This window comes from Kryptolebias marmoratus, linkage group LG14, assembly GCF_001649575.2.
Source record: "Kryptolebias marmoratus isolate JLee-2015 linkage group LG14, ASM164957v2, whole genome shotgun sequence".
NCBI classification, from domain to species: domain Eukaryota; kingdom Metazoa; phylum Chordata; class Actinopteri; order Cyprinodontiformes; family Rivulidae; genus Kryptolebias; species Kryptolebias marmoratus.
This window is the reverse complement of record NC_051443.1, coordinates 19,391,575-19,410,428: the sequence shown is the minus strand read 5'-3', so window position 1 is coordinate 19,410,428 and position 18,854 is coordinate 19,391,575. Positions and strand designations below refer to the sequence as shown.

General features: G+C 40.3%; 1 protein-coding gene across 1 annotated transcript in view; it reads left to right on the top strand.

Moving 5' to 3' along the window:
* The window catches only part of bcr (BCR activator of RhoGEF and GTPase), a 73,565-nt gene that overhangs the window by 35,831 nt on the left and 18,880 nt on the right, over positions 1-18,854 (top strand). The window contains exons 3-9 of the mRNA XM_017410651.2: positions 5,074-5,258; positions 9,732-9,836; positions 10,502-10,687; positions 15,929-16,036; positions 17,608-17,665; positions 17,762-17,814; positions 18,152-18,289. Of these exons, the coding sequence (XP_017266140.1) occupies positions 5,074-5,258; positions 9,732-9,836; positions 10,502-10,687; positions 15,929-16,036; positions 17,608-17,665; positions 17,762-17,814; positions 18,152-18,289 (833 nt within the window). The remainder of the gene's footprint in view (positions 1-5,073; positions 5,259-9,731; positions 9,837-10,501; positions 10,688-15,928; positions 16,037-17,607; positions 17,666-17,761; positions 17,815-18,151; positions 18,290-18,854) is intronic.

The window sequence follows — 18,854 nt, the reverse complement described above, 5'->3', positions numbered from 1 at the left end:
CCCCCTTCCCTTTTGTGCTAAATTGTCTCTAAATTGGAAATTGAAGGGATGAAGAAACACAGGGAATGGGGTAACCTTTCTGTTTCCTGCTCTCCCCTCAATACTGCTTTTACAGAATTGAATTTCCACACTATGTATATTAAGCAGTAATGAGAATCCCAGTTTATGCAGTCCGACAGGGATCCATCTTATTTATCTCCTGTGTCCAGACCTGGCCTCATCAATAAGCATGGTGTCCCCAAATCCACTCTGCCCTATTAGGCCACTGTGTGGTGATTCAGATTCGGGGTCGGGGTATTAAAACACATCTTTCGTTTTGTGATTACCAAAAAGCTGGATTAGGAGAGAAGCCCCTCGCGTGTTGTAGTGCAACATGAGCTTTTTATGGAGCTGAGTCGGGCTTTAATGTAAGTCTCTGAATGTATCTGTGTGTCTGAGGAAGAGCTAGCAGCAGGGTTATAATGGCAGCGTTAGGATGACAGGCCTCTTCGAAAGGTTCAATAAAGGCGTCGACAACCAGGGCAGATTTATGACTGGCACGCTGAGGGGAAAGTCTGATGGGGGATGGAAGGGAAGCTCGCTATCGAGGATATCTCATGCCTCCTTTGAGAATCACTCCCCTTCTCTCTTTAATTTCATGGCTCTCAGTGTGTTGCATTGTCTCTGTGCTCTTTTTTTTTTTTTTGGCTTCTTTTTCTTATCACTCCTTCTTTCCCTTTAGACCACACAGAGGACTTAAACAATTGTTCCCTTTTTCTGCTGGCCACAGCTCTATGTTTAACACACGCAAGGCTTTCAGTTCCTTGTATATTCCAAAATGGCTAATGCAAATCAATAATTCCTTGCTTTTGCACTGTAGCAGTTTGTCAATATGCTGTAAACATGGCCAAGAGGAAAAACAACAAGGGAGAGAAGATGAATGCTTATAGGTGTTGCGTACCTATGTGGAAAAGAAGAAGGGCTAACAAAAAAAGCATAAGGCAAACAGAATGAAATTGTGGGGGAAAAGCGTTTTCTTGGAACCATTTTCTTTGTGCTTCAAGTCACATATTGTAAATGGAGACACTAAAGTAGATTGTAAAATCAAAACTGCGAATGAGGTAACTTTGTCTAACATGCTGGTAATTACATTTTTCATTAGGCATTCAATAGAGTGTTTCAGGACTGACAGAGAAAAACAACTTTTGACACCTGTAGTTTTATTTTATTTTCTATCAGTCGCATCTTCAAATTCAAAGTTTAATATGTAACATTTTCCCTGTACCATAGACCTAATCTTGGCTCGGCTAATATGACTAATCTTGTTCATTTTTGATTTATGGTCCAACATTAACCCATTTTCTTCTATACCAACTGAAAGCTAAACTTGACTTCTGTACACAACCAGTGGTGTCATGGCCCGCCTAATATTGTTTTTATTTTATTATATAATGTATTCACACAATGTTTGCTATTACAGCTATTTGGAGGAGCAGTTAGCATGCTTCAGTTGCTAATAATGGCATAGCTTTAACTGTTTAAATGGCACCACTAATGTGAGCATATAACAAAAACAAGTTAACTGAATTAAACAAATATTTTATAATAATGTAAGTTCTTGAGTCACTGAATTTATTTATATATAACCTTTTTAGCATAAAGCTAGGAGCAGGGTGTGAAAAAAAAGTGTATTTTAAACTTTCAGGAGGACGTTATTACATGTTATTGTTAAATGTTGCCCTTATAAGCTAACACACAAATGCAGATTTTCAAAATTGCTTTAAAAATCACTGCTTTTGATGCAGAAACTACAGAAATTAGAAAGAGGTAAAAGCTGCTGCTGTGTCTATTGTATTCTACCACAAGTATTACATTACTCTCTGATACCCCCACCCTGTTTGTCAAATTATTATGAAAAGATTCCCGTGTTTCCACAGCAGTCGAACACCAGTTATTCCCAGTATTTTTATATTTTTCCACCTGCGGCAGGAAAGCGACCTGTTACCCTCCCAAGCCCTGTTTCCTTGTAAACATTTCACAGGAATGTGTGTGTTCATGTACGTTTTGGTTGTTCTGTTTCGCAGTAGCTCCGGGTAGAAATCAATAGGTTGCCTGTTAGAATATCTCTTTTCCCTCTTCTCAGGTTTGTTTTATAAAATATATATTTGTCTTTATTGTATTTTTGTTTAGATTTTGGATACAAGGACGACAATGGGACAGGTTTGAGGTCACAGGGATTAAAGGGCATCTGTAAAGGCAAAAAAAGGAGGAAATTGAAGTAAAAAGTTTACAAAACGAGGCAGAAGATACAAAGAAAATTAGATTAAATAAATAATTGTAAAAGAGCAGTTGTTATGAGCTGTTTCTGAACCAGAACGAAGTCAGACAGACAACCACAGGCTATGGGTGACCCATTAAAGGCTTCAAAACCTCCGTGCTTCCACTTTGAAAACTAGAGAATATGCATCTGTGTTAGTAGTTTTTTAAATACACTTTAATATCCCAAATTACCCTATGAAATAAATGAAAATCTTGACTGTCGTTTCGTTGCTGAAAAGCAGATATTGGAAGACTGTTTAGCTCGTAGCCTTTGTGTGCTTTCATACTTTAAAGATAAACATAGAGTTATGAATCATTTGTTATTTCGTGAGTACTTCTTTTCTCTGCTGTTCACGTTATTATTTATGACTTCAGCTCTAAGTCTCCGAGTCTGTGATTGTGCCCCGTTTTACCCGGCAAAATGTTTGTTTTGTTCAGTATTCTTAGCCTGAGTGCTGACTGTGGGCGCTAACCTCTTTTTACAAAACACACATAAGTACATGCACACACTCTATCCGGGACATTTTTCCATATTTTCGGTGTGATCTAAAATAAAGTCCAGAAGCTGGTGGTGTTCTGGGGAAACACATGGAAAAGTTTTTTTGTTTTTTTTGAAAGCTTAAGATTCTTTAAATAAAATCATTCTCCCATGGATACACAGAGGCGAGGCTCGGAAAAAGAAAAACAAGGCAGGACTGTTCTTACTCATTTCCCATTTGGTGTTTTTGTTTTCATATCCACACCCTGTATTTTTAGACGAGCAATGAATCAGGGATTTTTTTTTTTTTTTACTCAAAGTTTGGTTTGCCAAAATGTTTGGCATAGTGGGAGGAGGCTGTTTGCCTCACACAGAGTCTCTGTGCTGGTTCTGGCAGGATGCTTTTGGTTGAAGCAGGCGCAGCGGGCAGCACCCACCCACTAACAGTAAGGAGTATGCTGAGCAGATAGTGGGTGGGCTTAAGGTCTTACAGACACGAACAGTGGACAGCTTCGCTCTGATTTTTCAGTTTTCACTACAGAACAAAAAGAAATGTAAAGACTTACAATTCATTGCCTTTCATGCCAGACTTCATCAAGATCATTTTTTCTTGTGTGTGTGTGATGGAGCTGAAGGTGTTTCTGTCAAACCCTGAAAAAAAACTTTGTGTAGTTTCACGCAGTGTTACAAGATTCAACGCTCAGAAGTTTTAGCTCAATATCTGCAAAATTGGCCAAGTTATAGCTATTTTTCTGTCGGCTGATGTCAGTCAGTTGTGGTGGCTGTCTTGATTTGAATTGATTTTAAATCAAATTAAATTAATGCTCAAGTTTTAAACAAAAATCTTTTAGATTGTGGTGTGTTTGAAGCACTTTCAGCTACAGCCACACCAAGCTTTAGCTCGGTATCTGTAAAAATGCCTGAGTTATAGCCATTTTTGTGTTTTCTAATGTCAATTAGCTGTGGCGTCTTGAATTTGATTTACTCCAAAAGTTAATCAGTTGTGGATGTTGCATTGATTACTTTTTTGAGAGCCTTATTAAAACTCTGACACATGAAGACACAGACATGAGCACAAACATTATCAGCCTTCGTCTTTCAGTGGTGGCCGATAGACTGTAGAGCGGTGAAGACCTCAGAGGTTGTGCTTTAAAGTTAAATAAACATGTTAGTATGAGTGTGACACAAAGAGTGGTCCGATTGTGCGTGTCAGTGATGGTGGACAGTGCTGTTTTATGTTCGTTAGTCTGAGCCAGCACATGAAAAGGGTGCCTGAGTCGCTGTGAACTGCAGCTCTGTTCAGCTGTGGGAGTCTGAAGAACTGAGAGAAAAGGCTTTTTGAGATCGCCGCAGATTTATGATGCCTTCCCTTCAGTTGTAACTCAGACATTCCTCAGACTGCTGACTGTACTCACTTGTTTCTGGAAGAGCAGTTTTAACTCTTCCGAGCAAGTTTAGAGTCAAACACACGTCTTGATTTAATGCAGTTCTGTAATACAAAGTCTTTCCTTGTCAGTTTCTGGTTAGTTTGATTCCAGCTCACTGACTTTCGTGTCTCCTTCTCTTCTGGCTTTCCCACCTCACCTCAAGGCAGCACTCATCGCAGCAAGAAAAGTTTTGTTTGTAAAAGTGGTTATTTCCTCTCAAAGTCATAGAAGCGTCTCAGAGGGAGGTGGCTAAAGAGATTCCTCTGGGATTCTTCACACATTGTTCAAGTATTTTGAACCTTAAACCAATTGTTAATTGACTTTTTTGGTTATTTCTTCTTCAATTTTTTTTTATTTTTTTATTTTTTGTTTCAACGTGAATGCATGAACAAAGATGCAGAAGAATTTCATTTTATGTGCCCCAGTTTTCTGAGCTGCCTTAATTAGCGTCGGAAATTAACTCTGCAAGACTTGGCAACCTTCTGAGAGCATGAAGCTAATCAGCAAAAGTAATACACAACTCCCTTTAGAAGAAAAACTCATAATATGCATATCTTTTGGGATTTTACCGTTCAAAGGAAGTGGAGATATTTGCTATTAATGGGAAATTTTTGAATGATTGTTTTAATGTGTTGCACATTATAACAGCGGGTATAAAATATTGCTATTGAAATGTTGGAAAAATGCTTTAAAATTGCATTGACGCTGTTGTTTTCCACACCTAAACAACTTTTGATGTGCAGATTATTGCACCTTAATAATATTCTCTGGGCTGAAATTACCTTAATGTCATCAACAGCAAAGTCATTGGTAAAAAAAAAAAGCTCAAAAACCACACTAAATCATTTAAATTCATTTTTTCCTGTACAGATGGACATTTCACCGGGACTCCTCCATCGTACGGTTACGACGCAGACCGAGCAGAGGAACAGCGGCGGCACCACGACATCCTGCCGTACATCGACGACTCGCCGTCGTCCTCGCCGCACCTCAGCTCGAAGAGCCGGAGCAGCCGAGACACTCTGTCCTCCGGATCTCTGGAGTCCTCCAAGTCGGTCAGTGTGCCATGTTTCCATTTCCTATAAGGTCCGAAAGGCGGCTTCTGCTCCTAAAGGAATGGTTCAGATCTTCTGATGTCAGTTTCTGTTGAAAGGTCAGGAACACTTAATATCTTACTGTAGGTAAGATAATAACTATTCATAGCCTTTCCACAGAACCCCACTTCAACACATTCTGAGCTGTCTCTTTAAGAGAATGGCATTTATCAGAGGGTTATTTTGGCAGAATTACCCATCACCCCGTCACTACGTCAGTGCCTTCCTCCTCCTCCCCCTCCTTCCTGTCTTCCTTGTCTGAAGAGAAAAGCAGTTATCTAAAACAGCTGGCGCTCCTCAAGGATTATCATGAATTCTAAGATTTTAAGTCCCAGGTCTAATGAAAACTCTAAGTACGCTTTGATCAGGCATTCAGAGGCTAAGTATCGTTCCAGGTGCTGCTAATCAAACGCACTTGATTCACTGATCATCAGCAGATGTGAGCACCTCTGGAGAAGCTGAAATGTTGGCGTTTTGTTAAAACAGAACAGTCTAGTTGATCTGCTTTTATAAATTGTATAGTAATTTTGAAGCTCTGTTTTTTTTGAAAATGATCCATCAGCTCAGTCCCCACACAGACAATCAGACAGACAGGCAGCCTTTCTATACCTACCATCAGAAGGAAGCTACCGTCGTCCTTTATTTGCCCTCAAACATCCTCTTTCTCTGATGAGTCAGAGTCCAGACACTCCGTGGTTGGCTCAGTCTGAGCTGATGGGTTTATGATGTCACTGTGATGAGTCACCATCAGTGATGCTGGGGTTTAATTATTTCATTTTCAACACTGACTCTTTTTTTCTGTCCTAATTTGACTCCTTGCAAGGGCAGGTTGAAGTGAGTGGACATCCCTGATAAGAAATCATCTGGTTACCTCTGAAGATGTTGCTGCTGCATCGCTGCATTTTTTGGACAGTAAATCAGAAACAGATGGGGTTCACTTTTGGTTTGTTGGAGTTTTTTGGCTCTGAAATGTGGTTGGCATTCGAACAGACATGCAGCAAAGGCATTTGGACGGACTTAAAGCTACGATGCTGGAGAAAACAATTTCTATTTTAAACATCCTTTACTGCGCCGTCAGAATCCACCCGTTAAAGCAGCTAAATCCTCCTTGCTGTTGCTGCCTTTCCTGCCCTGTCAGCACGAAAAATAATCAGCATCAGAAATCAAATCTCACTGCACAGCTTGGCACCCTGCAGATTATTAAAAACAAAGAAAAAAACACAGACATCAGTTGTGTTTTTGGGTTTACATCTAACTGAAATCTACTTTAAATTAAAGGCAGAGTACACCTTGAAGGGATGCTTATCACCACCTTTCATGAGTTTTAAAATAAAATCATCCGGTGAAGAAAAGGGATGGAGTAATAGCAGTTTTTGTCAAACCTGGAGAATAATGTTATGACATTATGAGATCCTGCACGATCAGTTAGTTCAGAGTATGTTTTGTGGGTAGCTCTCAGCGACTGTACACCAAATTTTAGCCAAATATCAGTAAAATCGGTTGAGTTATTGGCATTTTTTTTGTGTTGTCTAATGCCATTTAGCTGTGGGACCATTTTGAATTGGAGTAACTCCTAAAGTCAGTCTCTATCTCACCCTCATGAGCTCACTTGTTAATCGTTTTGTGCGGATCTGTGTGTTTCTCCTGCAAACTACTCATCCAGAAACACACAGGAAGTAATTCTGATTGAAACGCTCCTGCCTAGGTGTGTTAGAGTTCAGTGGGAGTAAGTGTGGGTTCAAATATGCAGACAGACACCCCTTCACCCAGAGATGGGCTCATTAGTTTCCAGGGCGATGAATAAAAGATGGGATGTCTGAAGATGTGGGGACTTCCTCGGGGAGTCGTCTGGGCTCTGAAAGGATGAATAAACACTTAATGTCTCCTCTCTGCTCGCGCACAAGACGTGTAGCTGGATGCTCAGACTCGCCTCCTTCCTCATCCGGACCCTGGTGTTGACTTTACGAGGGTTTTCTGTAAGAGTAACGTCACAATTGTTGCTCGGCAAGAGTTTCCATTCATTTTTCATTGGTTGTTCCTGCCCCAGGCCAAGGACACAAAATGAAAACGGTCACATTTAGGTGCAATCATAAATCACAAGTGCATCACGCATTTACTTCCAAAACACTTAAACTTACATTCAGTTTGATTATTTTTCTCTGCTACAGACGTTGGTGTCTGCAAGTTGTGAACAGCTCAGGGCTTTTCTGCAGTTATTTACACCTTAGAACCCTAAACAGTGTGAAGCTGAAACACATATCTGTCAGAATCATCCTTTAACCTTCTTTTGACATGTAAGAATCAAAAGAAGAAAAAGAAACCAGTGATGAGGGGACACAGCAGCAGCATTAACTTTCAGGACTAAATAAATCATCAGAGCCCCTTTTGTGTTGGCTAAAGTCAATTAGATGCAGCCGCCATCTTTTTTACGCAAATTCCGATTAGTACCACTGAATAAAATGAATAAATTATCTCCTTTTTAAAAAAAGAATGGTCCATTGTTTTCAATGAAAAAATAAAATTTTAGGTTCTTTGGACCAGCTCCTATGGTGGCTGCTACTTACAGGTCATTTTACTCATTTAGAAACTAGGTGCTGCAGGGTCTCGGTGGTCAGCGCCACGGTCTTGTAATCCTGAAGCTGCAGGTTCCAGATCAGGTCGCGTCGGGAAGGACGGCCGGCGTAAAACAATTCCCAAATCTTTCATGCGAGTTCACTCGCTGTAGGGACCCCTGAAGAAGGGAGCAGCCGAAGGAACAACAGAAATACAGAAAGACTAATTAATCAGCCGACTAATTTACAGCAACACTGGCCTTTTTTTAACATTCCCGCTCGGCCTTGCCTGTTCATAGTTCAACTACTAAACAGGAAAATAAAGATGCAGTAGCAGCTGCTACAACCAGGTTACTGTTGCCCACATTTTATATTTTTTAAGCAAGAATGCTCATCTGTATTTTATTTTTAAGTGAACAAGTTCTCCTATGGGTTGTTAAATAACTGTTTATTTACATTAAGCAATGATTGTTACATTAAAAACAGTGTTATAATGGCCAAAAATAAAAAAAGCTGATGTTGTATACTGGCCATCGGCTGCATGTTTTGCTAATGCTCTGTAAGCCTACTAAAATGCAGCTTAATATTAATAAATGTGTAATTGGTTGATATCTTTGAGTATTTTCCTACACTAAAGGCACTGGGTAGTGGAGGCATCAGTCCTGTCTCTAACTCTGCTAATAAAGAATTATGTCCTGGAGGGTTTCATAGTCTTCTGGGTCTTTACAGTTTCCAGAAATCCACACCAGCATCCACTCATGCAGTGGCCATGGAAACAGGTTACAAACCTGTTCACCCCATCATGTACACCCACAGACATCCAGTGTAAGCTCTCCTCTTGTTCACAAGCGCATGTAAATATTTCCATTCGGAGCGGCGTACATCACTGTGTGTACATTTATACCTACTTGAATTGATGACTGAGTAGGAGTCGCGCACGCAGGTCAGCTCAAAAACTGTGGAGAAATGATCAGTTGTTATCCATGTTCACCATTTAATTAACAAAGTTACATCAATTTAATTGGTTCTGTTGCAGTTTAAGGAGGTTTGTTTTTAGTGAAGCTTATAAAAGGCTTGTTGCTTTAATGTTTTTAAGGAATAAAAACAATGTTGACGTCCCTCATCTGGCTCACACCTTGACGCCAGCAGCCTGAATATGCTGAAACATGACAGCAGTTCCTAAATGTGCTTGTTAAGCAAATATTTTTCTTGCATTGTGTGCTCAGTTTGACCCTTTTACATCTTGAATATCTGGTTTTTGAGACAGATTATATGTGTCAATAATAATATGTGCCGTAAATAGACGATTGTCTTCTGATATGTCAGATAATTTACATTTCTCCCTTAATTACTTGGTTTGTTTTGTTTTCTTTGTCTACCTTTCTCATTATTTCTGTTTTTTTCTCTCTTTCCTCCTCCTTACCTGAGGGAGCGGACGCTTCGACCTCCTAACTTTGTCTGGTCTCGTACATGTACATATTTATACCCCAACCTTTTCTTTTTTTTTTTTTTTTCCTGCCATGGGAGACCCTGTCTGTTTGAGTTAGTTCAAAGTTTGCGGTTAAACACGACAGCCTGAGGAATTTCTCTGTTTCTCTGTTTTCTCTCATGTCTGTGAGCTTTGACTCAGCTGAGGGGAATGGGGAAGCAGCCGGGGAGGGTTTTGTTTTAAACATTCATTTGTTGCAAAGAGCATTCCTGCAACGGTTTCACAGTGAGCGCTTTTACAAACTCACTTGTATTTAATGATTTTCTATAAAAAAGAAAAATTTAAAAGTTGTTTCTAATTTGTTTAGACCAAACACAATACATACAGAACTGGACCCTGCATGGCGTGATATAATGTAGAGGGCTAACATTTTTATTGTTTGTGTTTTTACAGACTGAATGTGACCTGGAAAAAGGTTTGGAGACGAGGAAGTGGGTCCTGTCTGGGATCCTGGCTACAGAAGAAACATATCTCAGTCACCTGGAGGCTCTGCTCCTGGTGAGAACACACACGCTTTTACACAAGAAATACACAATATCGTCTCTTTGCCTTAATTAAAGACACAACGTAACCTTTGCTGAATATCAGTGACATTGTGAAGCTGAGTCATGCTTCCTGCCATCATGTTGCCACCTTTCAGCTCAGTGATTTCATCTCTCGGCCTTCAACTTTTCTGCTTTGATTCACACATCATCTCCCAAGGCAAGAAGCAGCTATTCTTAGCAAGGAAGTGATAAAACTCGTTCACTTGCTGTCTTTTAACTCGCCAAGCAACATTAGGAGCATTAAATCATTTGAGACAGTTTTGAAAAGTAGAAAACAACTGAAAACTGAATAACTCGTGTTTAGCCCTTTTTCCCCCCCAAAAGAGAAAACAAATAAATATTAAAAGCCTAAAATCATTTGAAGTAATGCATATCACCCACCGCCTTTAATGCTGCAATAATTTGTGGTGACCCTTAAGAGACAGGGGGGTCCCAATAATCTCAACAATATAATGAAGCCATCAGGTTATTCACCTCCTATGTTTGTATTTTCATCCTTATTTATTGACATAGTTCAGTCATTTAGTTTTTAAACCTTTTTGTATATGCTTAGATGTCATATAAGAAGTCTTCAAAGCATTTTTAGGTCACGTTCATGTCTCTGTTTGTTCCTCTCAGCCCATGAAACCTCTGAAGGCGGCCGCTACGACATCGCAGCCCGTGCTCACTGTGGCCCAGATAGAAACCATCTTTTTCAAAGTGCCTGAGCTCTACGAGATTCATAAAGAGTTCTACGATGGACTTTTGCCCCGCGTCCAGCAGTGGAGCCACCACCAGAGAGTCGGGGACCTTTTCCAGAGACTGGTGAGGCTGTTTTAACGTGCACACTCAAAGTTCATGGCAAAGAAAGGGCTGGAAGCAACGAGTTAGTGCGTTTGAGGTTGTTCTGTGTGTGTGTGTGTGTGTGTGTGTACCCATGGCAGCAGCTAAGCCCTTGGGTGTAACTGCCTGACGTTACCCCTAATTAAAGTGACAACGTTGGGCAGCCAGAAAGTTTCGCAGCAGTGCAGTGGACATTTCTGTTCTGTAGAGACCAACGGAGCCTGAGTGTAATGTTTGTTCAGCTTTGAGTTCTCTCGGAAGCAGAAACTGACAGCTAAATTTGACGAGCCGATAAAAAATTAAATTTGATTCTTCGTACTGATGTTCTTTGTTTTTTGTCATTTCAAATTTGGACAAGTTGAGTCTGGATTGCCCTTTTTTTCCTCCCCGTTTCCGCCTAAACAGCTGCTCGCTCTTTTTCTGTCCTGCAGCAGTTTTTTTTTTCTTTCTTTATCCAGAGGATGTCAGGGCCAAATGTACAGCGCTCTGGTTCTGTTTAATCATTTTCACAGTGGGTCAATTAACTCACAATGAATCATTTGTTAATTCTCTCCAAAATGCTGCTCCTCCTCTCCCACTGCTGTCTCCCTCACACGCCATGTCTCTCCCCCCTTGTAGACTCATTTATGCTTCAACATGCACGCACACACACGCGCACACACACACACACACACACACACACACACACACAGAGGGAGGTGCAGGCATGCTTCACAATGCCCCCTTTCTGCCTCAGGCAGCTGAGGCCATCACAGCTCTGTGTGCTTTGTGTCTTGAAGAAGCTTCTATAAATAGGAACCGCTTTTTCTACACACACACACATGCGTATATACACACAATCTTATTAATTTATCTCAAGACGCTCCCTTTGGGCTCCAGATGAGAAATCTGAATTTAATTTGTATCTTTTGCCTGCAAAAAAGGCACATTCAAAAGCAGTTTCAATCAAATAGTAACAATAATCTTAAAAACAGTTTTCCCATCTAAGAAAACTGACATGCAGTCAGTTTCAAGCAAATATGACTCTGTCTCTGGTGTCGGTCGTGAAGTGTTGTTATGTGTGCAAACATAGATTTGCTTAGTAACACGGACGTTGTTCGGTTGAGAAAATGTCGACAAACCAAAGAAACAGTGTCATGCAGTTGTGTAGAGGTTTAATATTAGTTAATGTCACATTCTTTCACAGCCGTATGTCGTTTTTGAAAACCGGTTGTTTCAAAACCCTGAAAAATTGCCTCTTTCTCCAAACTCTGTGCTCTAAGACTGATGTCTTTGGCTGATAATAACATCACTTCAAAAATGACCAGATTATCCCTTCAATATACAAACACTTTTTTTTTCTTTTCCACTTTTGCTTTCACACATTTGCTCACACTCGAAATACCGTCTCATTCCTACCCAGACAGTAGTTAATAGAAGTCAGAAGGAGCAGATGCTGAGCCTACAACAAAAAGAGGATAAAAAAGGGGGAAAACGATACCTGACAGCCGTTTCTTTTCTTTTTGAGGCGAGAGATTAAATGGGAGTAGAGGAGGTGATGCATACGAGAGTCAGTGGGGGTAGGGACGGCTGTCGACAAGGCGAGCAGATTTAGACTGCTGCGACTCGGATAGAGCTGCCTCACCATGACTCTGCGCTGGCTTAGGAGTTGTGAAACATCAGAACAGAAAACGAGAGATGGGAAGAAGAGAGAAAAAAGGCAAAGTGTCGGCGACGGGCGAGCGTCAGAGAGAAGTGTTTGAAAGCTGAAAATAGGGCAAATTCACAGTTGTGATCCTGCTCCCGCTAAACACAAGCTTCATGCGCGGCAATCTGGTAAACCAGCTTTGAATGTGTTTGTCAAAAAATGGGACACTCGAAAACAAAATGAAAAAAGGAATAAATTAACCTGATAAAACGCTTTCAGCGTTTATCTGGTGATTCAGCGCAATGTTTCAGACTAAACAACTATTCTCAACTGTTGCACATATGGTTGGAGTTTATTTTTTAATATTACACAATCACCTTTGTTAAAATGTAATCATTTTAATAACTAACTTTTCCATTATTGTGCTAAATCACTTCAGCAAAATTATGAAATTTTATTGTTAACGGCTTGCTAACACGTTACCAAGCTAATATAGCATCACTTACGGCTTTCCACCAGTTCCAGTACTAAATAAATCATATCACCCACTGCCTTGCATGTCAAAGTTTTAAACAAAGATTCTGTGTGATCTATTAGCAGTCAGAGAATTTATTAAGGATGACTCTCAGCTACTACCACACCAAATTGTAGCTTGATATCTGTAAAAATGATCGAGTTACAGCTATTTTTGGGCCGATTAGCTGTGGCAGTCAACTTGAATCCAAAGGTATTTAGTTGAAATGTATACCCAATGATAATTTTTAATTAGTTTCATTAACATAACACTGGCTTGTAAGCTTGTGACACTGCAGGCAGCTGAACAGATGCCGACATGGGCGACAACATCATCTCCACTCGCCTTTTGGCCGATGGAGATTAAAACCCCAGAGATGCTAGAATCCTGACGCATTTAGCTGTAGTAGCGAAACCACCTCTAATTTCTGCCATTATTACCATAGTTTTTCTAACGTTGTTTTCCACCGTGTCTTACACAGAGACCCCCTGAACAGGGCAGACCCCTGAGCTGAGAAACCAAAAAAACCTAAGCGCTTTTTCATCACTCAAAGCCATTTTCTGCTGTGACACTACGGCAGCATTTGGGCAAGCTTTTCTGTCGATAAATGGGGCTTTATATGAATGCGGCTCGGAGACATTTGGGCTCCCTGTTACCTCTGCAGTCAAACTGTCACGCTCTGAACGTGGTGCAGGTTGTACGGCTCAGGGCAGAACACAGGATTGCGAAAAGTACAAAAACTGCTTTCCTTCTCACCTTTCCAGTTTTTGCTTCTCAGTGCTGTGCGAAGGCATCTGCACAACATCAATTTGGGACAGTTCTGCTGCTTGAGATTTTCTAACAATTGCCACGTTTGAAAAAAAAAACCAACCAGTTGAAGATATTTACAGTGTTTGGTTTTGCCACACACAGCCCATAATCCATTCATGCCGCTGAGCAGCCGTTAAAGTCACACCACTGTTCAGCAAAGTTTGGGAGGTTTTCCACTGGCTGTTGCTGTTGAAAAACATTTTTTGCCCTGAGCGTTCAGAGAAGCCTGTTTCTATCCACTTTAGTATTTTCTCTGCACGGTCTTACGGATTTGGCAAATTAGTCTGCAAGATGTTTAAAAGAGGAAAAAGCGAGGTCTGTTCTCTCTCTGACAGGCAGCTTTGGGCACAAATTAAGAGTAAGGAGACCACAACAGATGAAGTTAAGCTGTGTTTCAGCTTTATTTACCCGGAGTAAAGCAGAGCCCTTCTTTTTTGTCTCGGAAGCAAGATTTTCAGACCAGCTAGGGGGGCAATATTCACAAGCCTTTTGTACTGGAACTGTGTTGCAGAGAATGCAGTGCATTTAGAAAGCTTACTAAAGCAAAGACAACAGAGACAAATAATTTAGTTATATTTTAAACAAATTTAGAGTTAATGCTGTTCTTGTAATAAAAAAAAAAAAGATCTAAACTAATGCACAGATTATAAGAGGCAAAGTTTTTTACACCTACTGCTTCTTTTCCTCCCAGTATGGCTCTTTTTATCATTAGTTTGATCACTATGTCCATTTCTGCAGACTGACCTCCTGTTTCAGCTTTGAGGTGCTGCACTTGCGGCGTCAGATGTTTGTCAAAGCTCGAGAGCGTAATTAAACTGTGTACTTTTCATCATCGTGTGTGTGTGATGAGAAAATGAGTACTGATTTTCATATTTAAAACATTCAGGTTCATGTATTAATAATTCAGTGTAAAACAAGCCACATTTCAAAGGATGCAATATTCTGTGGCTCGTTTTGAATATGCACGCACGTACTACAACGTTAAAATGAGTTCTGCGCAGAAATATTCTGCAGGTGACATTGAAGATTCTTGTGTAGTTCTTGTGGAAAAACATACAGTGGAACAAAAACGTGTAAATACATTTTTGCCAGTGTTGCGAAGACAGATGATGCTAATTATATTTCCTCAGCCAAAAGCAGTGAAGCTATGTTGCCCATCATTTAGATACAGGTGTGTATTTCATTGTGTCTTCCTGGTGTTTCTTTACGCCACACCTGACTGTGAATACACATAATTGTGACATAAGCTGCATTCAAGTAGTGTTCAGAATGCAGAAACACCGGTCTGTCTGCTATATAGTGACCGCAATATAGTGAGTAAGTAAACATTTCAAACACAAACCAAGTCCAAAGTGGATTGCTGCCATTTTAAAACAACTGAAATTTAAATAAATGTCATAGTGGATTATGAAAATACCATCTTATAAACCTTTACACTGATGTCAGCTTGTCTATCTTGTCAAAATTAACCTTTTTTTTTCCAAACTGAGGTTGTTTAAATAGCTATCTACAACAGGTAGGATATTAATTGCTCGTGACTTTTTCATAGAAGCCCACTTGAACTCTGAAGTATCCCTTTAAAGAATGCGGCCAATAGATTTGAAAAGTCTGAATAAATACAACAACGTGCAGCATTTTAAATTTAACTCGTGTTCAGCACACTCAGGTGAAAGATGCTTACGTACATGATATTCACTTTAGAGGTGAGTGTGTGTGTACGTGTGTGTGTGTGTGTCTTTTGACAACCCCCACATAGCCTGTCTCTGCTCCTCACTCGGCTTTTGTTCAGCAGAATTGATTGTCCTTTTGTTCTCCACTGAGATGAATCCCGGGGCTGACAGGCAGCGTTTGCTGGAATGTAATTCCGTCATCCAGCTTCCTAAATGTGCTATCATAGCCTCGGTTACACCAGTCATTAATTACTCGACCCAGCACAGTGCGGGGTCCTGGTAGTTGCTATGACGACGAGCGGCAAGGATCACCGTAGTTAAATGCTGTTGTTTTGATCCGTCTCTCTCCATTCCTGCTCGTTTTGTTCGATGTTTGTGTTTTGTTTTTCGGGTCAGTTTCTCAGACTTTGCTGACTGGACTAAATCTCACGTTCTCACATTTAAAATGACAAGAATTGTGCATCTCACTTTTGCGTTTTGGCTTCTTCAAGGTTGAAGGGAACTTGCTGCAGGTTCAGTAAAGACACCTCTTTTTCTTTGGCAAACATTTTAAAACACGGTGTCCGTTTTCCTCTGCGTCTTGTGTCCCCGCTCTCCATCAGGCTAGCCAGCTTGGAGTTTATCGGGCGTTCCTGGACAACTACGAGCTGGCTGTGGAGACGGCGGAGAAGTGCTGCCAGGCCAACGCGCAGTTTGCTGAAATCTCCGAGGTAAGCCTGAGAGGGAAGAGTCTGACGTCGACTCCCCGTTATGAGCAAATGTTTTGTGTCTTTAACGACTTTTTCTAAATTAAAGAAAAGCGAGCAAATGCTTCATTCCATCCCAGGTGTGACATTTGAGCTCTGATATTGTCATCCAATACAAGAAAAAAATTAAAATTTACCATCTATGTAGCATTTCAGATGTTGGAGAGTCAGAAAACTTCCCAACACCTCTCAACACGCCTTAATCCTTTTTGTCCCTGATGTGTTATACTTTTAAAACACCTCCCCCCCAATTTACCATCTGTCCAGCTTTTAAAATGTCCACGCTTTTAAAATTTAATGCTCTACTAAATTATTCTTTACAAATAAAGCCAGGAGCGTATTAGCATGTGTTATTTTGTGCTTACAGTATAGATTGTCTGTATATGGCTTTAATGCACAGAGAATTGTTTCTAAAGGTGCATTCTGTAGCTTTTTTCTCAATAAAGGTAGCATCTCACTGCACTGTGACTGTAATGGTTAGTTGATGAACAGCATTCCTGAACAAGTCTCTAAAGTGTCTCAAAACATTCTCACAGTAGTTTGCGTGAGTCACAGAGGCTCATATCCTTGTCACTTGAAATTTGAACATGTTCGGAACTTTTCTGTCACAAATTTTCATCAAATAGTCGAGGAGGCTTTGATGTGGGTGGAGATGGGCAATAAGATAATGTCCGTGACCTTGAGTGCAGCTTTGTGAGCCATGCACTCAAAAATAAGCTGTGATTTTCAAGTCTGAGCTGCTCGAAACACCTCCTGGTCACAAACACTAAGAATTCATTTCGACAGCGATTGAAAATTTGCCTTTTTTCTCACAGCCAGCTACTTTCCAACATGTTTATCTTGGCATATTTTTGTGTTTTCATGGAATTTGTTTCACATGATTACTCCCTCACCTGTTCATTATGAATCAGCCTGGTGTTTGTTAGACTTTTTTTTTTTAGTTTTTGGATTTCCACCCGCCTGCCTGCTGTGTACTTGCTCACCATCTCGTGGCTTTAAACCACAATCGAACAAGCCGTTATTTAAAATTTATCCACAGCCTGTTAAAAAGGCTTTTTTGGTTTTGTATTCACATTACAAAGATTAAAAAATAAACTTGTTTACTTATTATTTTGTAAAGTGGGATGAACATAAAACTCTGTGAACTCCAGCCAGTCTGCGGACTTGGCTCAGGAACTGTTGAATTGTTCTTTTTTCTCTCTTTTTTTTAAAATTAGTGGTTCCTTCTGATAGATCCGTCTTCGTCTAGGTTTTATGAGCCCTGCCAGTCAGCGCTGAAGCGGGTATCTACATGTCGAAGAGGGAATTCATCATGGCTGGTTGTTAATGGTCTAAGTAATGATGCATGACTCGGAGCCATCTGAGGATGATGGTGGGAGGGGGGAAGCTGCTGAGGATGGCATAATTAATCTGGAAGTCAATGACCTCAATGCCTGAGCAAACATACAGACCTCGCCACGATTTTATGTTGCTTACTGGGATGGTTTTTGGAGGTCTTTTTATAAACTGGTCTGTTTTTTTTCCCATCCAAACAGAACCTGAAGGTGAGGAGCCCAAAGGACTGTAAGGAGACAGCCAAGAACTCTCTAGAGGGTCAGTCATCCCATATTTTACTTAGTTTCTTTAAATTATAACATAAATTAGTATATATATATAGTCAGTCTGGATTCTGTCCTGTTCTGTGTACAGCTTTGCTGTATAAACCAGTGGACCGCGTGACCCGCAGCACGTTGGTGTTACATGTAAGTAGGAGGGCTGGAAAATGTGTTTCTAAATGTAACAACTGTGATCTGTTGTGTATCAGAAACTGATGCTAGATGACTCCAAGAAGGCATGATGAGGCATGATGGCAGAGATCAAAACACAACCAGAAGTTTTATCATTTACTGTCAGGAGTCCCGTCTGATTGCATTTATAAAAGCAAAGAAGTTTAAACCAAATGCCAAAACGTGTTGTGCATTTTGTTGACACAGATTTTCATTTTAGACCCAAGTTTTCAGAAGAAGGATGGACTCATTGTAAGCCTAAAAATGTAATGTATAAATATTTTTCAACTGAGCTGCTTCTTCGTTCATTCAGGATTTGCTCAAGCACACACCCACCAGCCACCCGGACTACCCGCTCCTGCAGGACGCCTTGCGGATCTCTCAGAACTTTCTGTCCAGCATCAACGAGGAGACATCAAGGCGCCAGTCCACGGGTGTCAAAAAAGGAGAGGTGAGAGTTCATCACTTAAAAAAAGCTCCTCTCTGTGGGACACACTGTTGCAATGCTCCTCCACAGCAGTTGATAGGAGGTTACAGTTCATTGATTTAGCAGAAGCCTATCATCCATTAAATGTTTTTGTTAGATGACCATTCTGGACTCCTGACAGGACACTTTATTACTCAGACTGTTTTACTGCAGTCATACTGTTGAAATACATAAACTGTGTGGCTATTAAAGCCTCTATTGTCTCAAAACATGATTGTTCAGCATAAATGGCAGCTCCACAAAGGTGTAAATTAGCCTTGACGTGACCTCAACTTCACCTCCACACCATCATTTTCTGTGCTTTTCATTCTAGAGAACAACACATCAATAAGTTCTGAACAATTGTAAACTAATACTACGCCAAGTTTGAGGTCAGGGTTTTAAACATACAGGTGCTGGTCATAAAATTAGAATATCATGAAAAAGTAGATTGATTTCAGTAATTCCATTTAAAAAGTGAAACTTGTATATTATATTCATACATTACATACAAACTCATATATTTCAAATGTTTATTTCGTTTAATTTT